Source organism: Glycine max, chromosome 3 (genome assembly GCF_000004515.6).
Source record: "Glycine max cultivar Williams 82 chromosome 3, Glycine_max_v4.0, whole genome shotgun sequence".
NCBI lineage: Eukaryota > Viridiplantae > Streptophyta > Magnoliopsida > Fabales > Fabaceae > Glycine > Glycine max.
Window position 1 is genome coordinate 24,446,102 of NC_016090.4, and position 9,912 is coordinate 24,456,013.

At 33.5% G+C, this 9,912-nt stretch overlaps 1 protein-coding gene and 2 non-coding genes across 6 annotated transcripts; all 3 read left to right on the top strand.

Annotated features, from left to right (window-relative positions):
* The first annotated feature begins 1,374 nt into the window (after positions 1 to 1,374).
* LOC100306536 (uncharacterized) lies at positions 1,375 to 6,803 on the top strand. Of its 4 annotated transcripts, none has more exons than XM_026127830.2 (8): positions 1,394 to 1,650; positions 1,776 to 1,862; positions 1,961 to 2,321; positions 2,869 to 3,222; positions 3,730 to 3,811; positions 4,188 to 4,272; positions 6,308 to 6,401; positions 6,501 to 6,803. In XM_026127830.2, exons 1-4 carry the CDS (start codon positions 1,590 to 1,592, stop codon positions 2,960 to 2,962), a joined length of 603 nt encoding a protein of 200 aa, XP_025983615.1. In that variant the 5' UTR covers positions 1,394 to 1,589; the 3' UTR covers positions 2,963 to 3,222; positions 3,730 to 3,811; positions 4,188 to 4,272; positions 6,308 to 6,401; positions 6,501 to 6,803. The 4 variants fall into 4 exon arrangements, with proteins under 4 accessions (XP_014629133.1, XP_025983615.1, XP_025983617.1 ...); XM_026127832.2 differs by having other exon boundaries at positions 1,961 to 2,098; positions 2,189 to 2,321; positions 6,308 to 6,803; XM_014773647.3 differs by having other exon boundaries at positions 1,375 to 1,650; positions 6,308 to 6,803.
* MIR4399 (microRNA MIR4399) lies at positions 4,401 to 4,551 on the top strand. Its single transcript, NR_048735.1, has one exon. It is a non-coding gene; the product is annotated as a microRNA MIR4399 (primary transcript).
* On the top strand, positions 5,458 to 5,579 carry MIR4387E (microRNA MIR4387e). Its single transcript, NR_048918.1, has one exon. It is a non-coding gene; the product is annotated as a microRNA MIR4387e (primary transcript).
* Positions 6,804 to 9,912: the final 3,109 nt, after the last annotated feature.

Consider the following 9,912-nt stretch of genomic DNA (forward strand, 5'->3'; position numbering starts at 1 on the left):
CAATACTTTCTCTTTCAAGAAAAGTTCATTGATAAAAAAACTTGTGTTATTCCTCTTCTTCATTCCTTCTCTCTTGTCAAAAGATTCAAAGGACAAACCGTCTGAGAATTCTTTTATTTCTTCCCTTCTCTCTCTTGAAAAAAGATTTCAAAGGACTAACCGCCTCATATATCTTTTTTCCTTTCCCTTTAAAAAAAAGATTTCAAAGAACTAACTGCCTGAGATATCTTTTGTTTCCCCTTACAAAGATTCAAGGGACTAACCGCCTAAGAATTCTTTGTCTTAACACATTGGAGCGTACATTCTTTGTGGTACAAGTAGAGCGTACATCTACTTGGGTTCTGATACTAAGAACAAGAGAGGGTACATCTCTTGTGGATCAGTTCAAGTGAAGCGTACATCCACTTGGTTCTTCAAAGAGAATAAAAGAGGGTACATCCCTTGTGAATCTTTGCTTGTAAAGGATTTTAAAAGGTTATTGGAAATCTCAGGAACCGGTGGTTGTTTGGGGACTGGATGTAAGCACGGGTTATTGCCGAACCAGTATAAATCTTGTGTTTGTCTTCTTCTTCCCTACACTTTTTATCTTTTCGCTGTGTACTTTTTATTTTCGCTTTACTTTTGTCTAAGTTATTGTTTCTGTTCTTTACTTTCTCATAACTTAGTAGTAAAGCCTAATTGAATCTAGTAACATTAAGAATGATAAATTTTTAATTAGCCAAGACACATTAATAATTAATTCAACTCCCTCTTCTTAATTATTTTGAGACCACTCGATCCAACACTAACAAATAAAAATGAGGAACTTAAAAGAGTGAGATAATGTCTCACTCTATAATTGGGTTAGACTTTTTTTTACCGAACACTCCATAGTTCATTTGTTTCTCATGACTTTACCCTCAAATGGTATTTCAAACTTTACTACTTTTATGGTTTGGTGTACATTTATCAATTCATAAGCTCTTAGCCTCAAACTAGCAGTCAACTTTAGTTTAGAAAGTCAAAGTAAGGAGATCTTTCATTAATGAAAACTTAGTAATTAAAGGCTTTTAGGTCAATCAAAGTGATTTAGCTAGACTAATGGAAATTTAGAATATGAACGGTCTAGATCATTATTAGAAAATGTGTTTTTCACATTATCATTTTAATATTAATTTTTATCAAAATCAATGTTTAAAAAAAATGCGATAACATACTTGTAAATAAATAAAAATTATTAATATCAATTTTTTAAAAATGGATGTTGTGTTTTAATTTTTACATCAATTTTTATCCATTTTAATAAAAATTGATGTTATTTGATGATTAATAATATAGATTTTTAAAAAATCAATGTTAGCCGATGTTTTATAGGAAAACCGATGTAGGTTTTTCAGAAACTTTTTCTCGCTCTTTTTTAGAACCTCATTACCGCACTCACTCAGTCACTCTCTCACTTAACCCTCAACTCTCACTAGTTCAGCTGCCGCTATTGGCAACTTCCTCGTGGTTACCCTCCTTCTCGTCGCCAGGTGGTCCTCCAACCCCAACCTCATCAAGATCTCCGGGGATGAAGTAGTTCAACAATGTGCTAAGTTAGTAGTTCGACAATGGCGGAGTTAGGGTTTCAGGAACGAAGCTCGTGGAGAAAGAGAGAAAAAAAGGCTAAAGGTACACCTACATACACTACTACACCTCATCTAGTTTTTTTTTTTGGGAAGGAAAAGATTACCAACACGCCACAAGGGCTTTTAATTTCATAAAAATTGACACTTTGTAGCACATCCAAATTGCAGTTCAAGATGATGAAGATAGGGATGCTGATATTCAAGAACCCGTGGAGTTGGATTCTGCCAGAAACTCTTTCTCTTTAGCCCTCAAAGGTACCCCTGAAAGCTGAAAGGTCTTGCTCCCTTTTCTCTTGTTTTTTATTTTTTAATAATCCCATTGTAGTTATCGCTTTTTCTCATTGTCCACTAAGAATGTCAAGACAAGAGATCAAAATTTGAAGCCTTGTTGAAGAAGGCTGCTTCTTTGGATCTGAACAATGACTTTGGCTCTGGCTCATCGCGGCGCCTTCAAACATTGAAAAAAAGTTCCATTTCTTCTCGAAGGTCTGGTACTGCCACTTTCCCTATTCCTGGTACACCCAATTTTCACATTGCAATGTACAAGGGATGGAGCTCCGAGCAAGTTCCCTTGTATGCAGGTGCTACCCAGAAGCACGTTTTTCCGTTCAACAATGGGAAAACATTGCCGTCAAAGTGGGAAGATGCTGAGAGGTGGATTATCAGCCCTGTTTCGGCAGATACAGAGTCAGTCATCATCAATGCCCCTCCAAGGTTATTCTTCTATGAACTTAAGAAGTGTTTGGTAAACTGTTCAATTAAGCACTTGTTTTATAAATTTTTACTACTTATGCTATAAATTTTACAATAAAACTTATTGGAATAAATTAAAAAGTTAGTTTAAATAAGCTTAAAAGAGTTTATGAGACTCATGAGCTATTTTCATAAATTCTAAGAAGTTTTTGGTTAGCTCTTTCAATTAACCCCTCCTCATTTGTGCAAAATTTGATTGATAGTGAAAGATTACGTTGAAGTGGTGACCTGAAGGGATTGACTTGGATAAATTGAAATGAATTCAAATTGCCTGACTTTCAATGAACTCATTGTATTATGCGAAGTGTAGCCATACTGTGGTTATGCATTTGGCTTGGTTATAAGGTCAAATGGATGGAACAAATGATTTTCTTTAGACATTAATGATTGTTTGATAGTTGAAATGACGTGAGGTAATAAACAATTTTTATTCATAACGGGGTCACCATAAGTATGCTTCTGTGCATCTGAATCTGATTTTGCATTCTTCTTGTTGGTTCTAACTCAGAGGACAAGTTTGGTGGGTTCAAAGACGTTGGCACCAATGTGTCCCGTGCTGCTTTAAGGAGGGACATGGTGACCCAGATGATCCCACAGGGTAGCTCATGCTCCTCTCCTAATCTGAGGCCTTCTTTCTCTGCCTCCACCCTATCAACCTTGCCTGTCACAGAATTGCAGACTGTTGGTTCCTCTATTAGGGATATGCAGGTAGATGAACACGTTACTGTGACAAGATGGTCCAAGAAACATAGGGCCCTATTCACTGGAAGAGGCTCAGAGCAAGCCAAAGTTGGAAAAAAGGAGAACTAAGTACTCAATCGTCAACTTGGGATGTTTCTGAAACGTCAAAGCCTGCCTCAAAGTATGTCTACCTTGACTTTTTTACATTCTGTTCTATTTATCTGATAAACTAAGGATATGCTGATTGAGGACAACTTGCACGTGAAAATCTGAAGCTAATTGGGTGATATGAAGGATTTGCCATCAAGTATTTTTGAAGTTTTCTCTGTAAAGTCAAATATTCCACTTTCACTCCATTCTTATCCAATTACTATGAGCTTCACAAAATGAAGAATCCTTCGTGGCTCATGCCAGGGCAAAGATAATTGGGGTTGTGGAATTTATGGCGATGAATTTACTAAATTAGCTATATAAAGTGTACTGGAGTTGTCAAATGTTCTTTGTATTACCTTTCAACTATGATTAAAGTTTCCCATCGTAGACAATTAAAACAAGGAAGTTCAAAAGTTTAAATCATTTAAATATGTTCGTTTTTATCTCAGTGGAAACTCTTATAATTTTCTGGCATAGAAATCTTTGTACAAACTTCGTATTGTTTCTAAACTGCTAGATATTTTTGTTTGTCCAGGACAAGAGGTGAGGAACCCAAAATCTCTGCATGGGAGAACTTGCAAAAGGCAAAAGCGGAAGCAGCAATACGGAAGCTAGAGGTTACTTCCTAGTTCCTAGTGAATAGTGATTACTTTATTTTGAGAATTCCGAATAAGCAATCCGCTAAAAAATATTTAATCTGAAGAAAAATAACCATTATAACCATTATTGTGATTATTCTTCCTTTGTAATAAATATTTAGATTTAGGAGTTCAGCTTTTGGAATTCACCCTTCTTTCTTTTGACTTGCTGAAATATTTCCCCTGTCGCTCAGTTTCTTTTCGTTATCCTCAGTTAGCTGTATGTCCGTCAGCGTGCATAAAAAATGCCTCTTATTTTTTATATGTGCAAAAAAAGCCTTTTTATTAGACAAAACTTAGATACAGTATTATAATGTTGTTCTCTAATCAAAACATTTCATCTTGAAAATTGCAGTTGATTTAAGTTACTGAGACAAAAGCAATGGTGACTGAGATGAAACGTCGATTTTGATTAGAGTATGATACGGAGAATATCTAAGGTGCTCACTTAAGTTTTATTATTTTTTAGTCTTAAATAAGTTTTTCATATATAAAAAATAGACCATTTTTAAATTACTACTTAATATTCATTTCTTTTCAACTAAATATCTGAAAAAATTTTATGTTTCAATTTATTATGTGTCGTTAGTCTCTTTCTGTTAAGTAATGACGTGGGAGACAGAGTGTCAAATTATCATTGACACATTATCTCCTTCAATGACGTGGTACTTCGTCTGCCATGTCATCACTTAACGAAAAAGGACTAACGACAGGTAGTAAATCGAAACATAAAGTTTTTTTAGATACTTGGTTGGAAAAACGAATGTTAGGTAGTAATATGAAAACGACATATTATCTGGGTATGAAAAACATGTTTAAATCATATATAATTGGTGTTTTGTTGTCTATGATTAATGTATACATGCAATATGTTGTGCTTCCCTCACTCTTCTTTCACTATTCTCTGGACCCAAAATATATATCTCAACGTTTGATCTTGTTGGATTCTTTTTTAGCTTTGTCGAAATATTAAATGTACACATATTAACTCTTTAATTTCACCTTTAATACTATCTTATTAATCTAATTCAGTTGATTAAACATGATAAATTAATAAGTGAGTTTTTGTAAATTTTAAAGTGTTTTTTTTATTCCTACCAATAAAAAATTATTTTATTAATTTAACGTATTTCTTATTTTGAATGAGAAATTTTCTTTAAAAAATAAATAGGATAAAGTTTCTTAAGTCTATATAAAAGTAAATTACATATATGTTCATCAAGTTATTTTAATTAATTTTTAGTTTTTTGACAAGTTTACAAATTTATTTGATCAAATAAAAGTGTTTGAGAAATAATTTTTGCTTATTGACTTATAAGATTTGCTTTTAAACATAACTTAAATTTACGATTATCATTTTTATTTTTATTTTCAATAAAATAATAAAATTTATCATTTATCATTTTATCTGAAATTAAATTATTTATTTTGATAAAACTTCTCCTTATCATTTGTTAACTAAACAATTGTTTTTAAGATCGGCTTAAATATGTTTTTCTTATATGAAAAATAGACCGTTTTCATATTATTACCTAAAAATTCATTTTTTAACAAATAACTACTTGAAAAAGTTTTGTTTCAATCTATTACCTGTCGTTAGTCCCCTTATGTTAAGTCATGACGTGACAAATGGAGTGTTATATTATCACGCCTAATCACTGACGCATCATTGTCACATCATTGAAGGTGAAGGCGTGACAATGAGGTGTTAGTGATAAGGCGTGATGATGTGATTTGTTATATCATCATTTAACGGAATGAGACTAACAACAGGTACTAAATTGGAACAAATTTTTTCCAGACATTTCGTTGAAAAAAAATGAATGTTAAGTATAATTTAAAAATGTTCTATTTTTCAGGTATGAAAAATTTAATTAAACCTTTTTTTTATTATGATGCACAAATCATACATTATTTGGACCATATTATCATTCATTTAATTAAAAATAAAGAAGATTTAGAACGGGGAGGGAGCAGAAACAAACGGATTATGATTGTCATTATTCATTATTAACTTTTATTAACAAAATATCTGAAATTTGAGTTAGAATATCTCATCCTAGAGAAATACTTTCAATTTTTTAGGGGAGTAGGAGAGCTCTTGGTGTTCCCATTAGAAATAGGTGTAGAAATTCAATTCCATCTTTTTGTTAATTTTAACCAATTTCTTAAAAACAAAATTAGTCTAGCTAGCTTCAATTAATAAATTTTCAAATATCATGATACACGGGGAAGAACATTTCAAATAGTAATATTTACTTTATGCTTAGTTAATCCTAACCCATTTATTAGAAAAAGGATGAGAAAATTTTGCAAGATCCCCTAACCTTATGTTGCTTATCACTCCAATCAATATTAGCTGCCAAATATTGTCATACGAGGATGAGCTCAGCCGCCCCATTTTGCACAACTTCTATAGAATGGTTGCACATTTTTTGGGTTTGATGATCCTTTTATTTTTCTTCTGAAATGCAGGTGCAGGCTGTATTATTACTCTTGGGAGCACAAGAAATGACAAATAGTGCCCCCACCTGACTTTTTTTTGCAGCAAAACTATCATGACATTATAGTATTTCTTTAGGAATTGCTTTTCTCTTTGATATATTTTATCAATAATTGCTATTTTGACATATTATTAAGTGTTCTAAAACTTGTTATTGTATGCCAGGAAATAAATGATCATTCCAAAGTTCAAAGATTTCACGAAGATTTGCATCACTTGTTAGGTTTCTTGAAAAACGAAAAGAGAGATGTTTTGAGAAGAAAATTTGTGTCAACCTGAAGATTATTAATAGCATGCACTGTCTTTCTGCTCAACCAGAATAATAACAATGTTCGATCTATTCAACATCGTATCTATTGCAGTTATCAATTTGTTGTTATTATAGTCCTCGAATTGTGTTTTTCGGTAAATCCTGCGCTGTTTTGAACTAATTGTATATATGGGCTCAGTTTTTGTAGATTTTGACAACAGAATTGAGTTGCTCGTGTTTGAAAACATAGGGTTTATTTAAAATTTTCATGAAATGGAGTTCTACAACTCTTGGAATTTAGAAACCAAGTTTGTGAACTTTATAGGTCAAGTGCAGGGAATTTTTGAAATATGACCAAACGGGAGTGAATTTGGAGGATTTTGAGTCCAAAACTGAATTTCTTACATTCAATAACCTTTAGAAACCTATATGGTTTGTCCCAATTGGATTTCCACATCAATAGGAACGTTGATTTTAAAAGTAAGTAATTAAGTGCAATTCCAAATGAGAAAGTGTCTTATATGTGTAGATGTGCATGAAAAATATGATATGAATTAGTGAATGAATTGCTTGTTTTGATTGAGAATTATTATGTGGAATTGTTATGATTAAATGTTGTAAGACCAAGTGAGTGTGATCACTTGGCAAGACATGTTTCATGATATGAACTGTTATGATATTGATCATGAACTGTTGTACTTTAGGATTGGGTCTGGGGTGTCCGACCACTAAGTGTTATTTGTTATTAGAATGTCTCATGATGAATTAATATTTTGGATTGGTAGTTATGAATGTGCAAGTGGTCTTGTTCACTTAAAAGGCCATTTTGATGATGACCCTAGAGAGGATTATTTCCCCTCTTCTCTTGTAATGTTTGTGTGTGTGTACACAACGAAGGATACTTGTAGTCAGGGACATCATGAGGATAGACATGCAGTACAAGGAAATTGCAGAAGAATGAGGTAATGTGTTTGTGTTAGAGTTAGAGGGATTGTTGAATTGGGAGTTGGTGCATGACCTTATACTCAATTGGAATAGATACTCTAATTTATATTCACTAGTATCAACGCATCATTGTTTATACTTCTCATCATGAAGAATGAGCGAGAATTCGTTAAGTGAAGGTGGATGATACACAGTAGGAACACTGGGGGACGATTCAAATGGTTCAAAGGAATTTGGGGAAATGTTGAGTGGTGATAATCGGACTAAGGGCATTTTTCGGTTAGATTGGGGGACTCATTCGCCTCATCACTTGGCATTCCTAACTAGAATAGAGTTGTAACCATGGTTGGTGAGAACGTCATGTCATGTATCGGCATGTGACATGTCCTCCCAATCGTCATCTATATGTTGCATAAGACCATGAAAGCTGGGAGGCTTAGTGGTAGTGTTGGGCCCAAGGTAAGAATAATGAGAGAGAAGAATGCAGAATAAGATGTCATGAGTGATGTTTACTAGGTTATGTGTGGGACTTAATGTTCGTGTTTGTGGTTTTGAAAGGGATGGAGTACTCACTCTCTTATTACCATTTTCAGAACCAGTTGATAAGTCCAGCATCGCATCTCCCATTCTACATTGATGTTATTGAGACCAAGTGGGAACATGATGACATGCTCCATATGGATCACTTCTCTGAGTTCCTATGTTGTTGTCGTATACTAGATGTTCAGGAGCTAGGATTTGTATCATTCACTTTTTCTTTTCATGGAACTAGACTACGTTGTCCTATTGTCGCTTCGCGATGCCCATGCTTGAGGTTATCATTTTTGGGGCTTGGGTATAGATGACTGCTCTGAGATTTTAGGTTTTGCCCTTAATTGTATTTTGGGGATGGGTAGACCTAAGATCAAACCTTTTGTAATTATTAGAACCATTTTCATTATTATTTTGGGTTGTATTTGTTGCTCTCTAGTTTGTTTGAGACGTATGTATTTGGTTAACTCTTCTGGCATATGATACCTAATTATTATATTTGATGACCATGGAGATTCACTTGTTTATTTTTGTTTATTCATTCTCTAAGCATGTATGATTTATTTTCAATTTTGTTTTACTCGTTGACTCAAGTTTTAACGTGATAGAGGACTATCCAAGGAGGAAGAGCTTGGCTTGAGTGGCTCAACATGGATGGACCAATCACTAGAGCAAGGAGTAAGAGATTTCAAAAAGAGTTTGGTAAGAGGCTAAGTTCTCTTATGGAAGAAAGAAAAGAAGAAGCAAAACTCATAAATTTTAGCAAACTTTTAGAATATGATTTATTTTCCCTTTTAATTATTTTGGACCTATTTTCAGACTTGTAATGGGTTGTCACAACCTTTTATTGTTATTTTCAAGTCTTTTAATTATTATATTAGTTATTGGGCATTGGGCCTAATTTGGGGTTATTAGTAGGAGTATAAATAGACTCCTTAAACACTTTGTGGACAATATTTGATGAAATTTTAGATTAGATACAGTTAAGATAGTGCCTCTCTTAGTTCTTGTGTGAAACCTTAGGTTCTTATCAAATAATTCTATTCTTTGTGGCGAATCATCCTCAACTTATCAATCTTCTAAGATTGTGGCATTGTTATTTCCATATCCTTTTCTAATTTTGTTTTTTCCTTATTATTTTCTCCAATTTCAGAGAGTCTCAAATAGGTCCCCTAGTTTGTTGATGCTAAAAATTAGATTTGCAATTTAGGTTCCATCAATTGGTATCAAAGCCGATGGTTCAACTTGGTGTCCGGCTCCGACGAGTAAGATGATGATGGTGGAGATCCCTTGTATTGAAAGTCTTCCTAGAGGAAGGTCCAGGCAGCATGTCCCATGGGTGGAGCGGCGATGCAATATCTAGAGCATGTGAGCTCTAATGGCCATCGTGGAATACTCATGGATGATAATGACTTTTGCTCAAGGGGTAGACTATTATATGGATGAGACTCACACTTGAGGGAAAGATTGTTGGACTACAAGTGTGAGAAGCTTGAACACCATATAAGTGAAGGCAAAACCCATAAACCTAAGCCTTAAGGTTTTGGATTAAAGTGTGGTTTCATGTTCACTTATGTTGTTGCTTGAGGCTTGTTGGTGTAAATCTCCTTAGTGTTTACCCCTCTCGATTGCACAAAATTGGTATCAGAGCTTTGATTCTTGAAATTAAATGTTATCTATCCTTTGTGTTTTCTTTTTATTGTGTGTTTTCTCATTTGTTTGTTCTTTCCCTTTTGTTTAACTTTATATTATTATTTCATCTTCTTTTGTTTTATTTCTTTGAGTCTATCTTTCTTTTCTGAACTCTATCTAGTATCAATATCTTTTTTACTTCTTTTTAATATATATTAT

What these genes read in the sequence shown, in the direction of transcription:
- LOC100306536 (XM_014773647.3), top strand. Translation starts at nt 1,590, where the DNA reads ATGGCGGAGTTAGGGTTTCAGGAACGAAGCTCGTGGAGAAAGAGAGAA. An exon ending in GAGAGAAAAAAAGGCTAAAG is followed by an intron (nt 1,651 to 1,775) that starts GTACACCTACAT and finishes TCCAAATTGCAG; the next exon opens with TTCAAGATGATGAAGATAGG. An exon ending in TTTCTCTTTAGCCCTCAAAG is followed by an intron (nt 1,863 to 1,960) that starts GTACCCCTGAAA and finishes TTGTCCACTAAG; the next exon opens with AATGTCAAGACAAGAGATCA.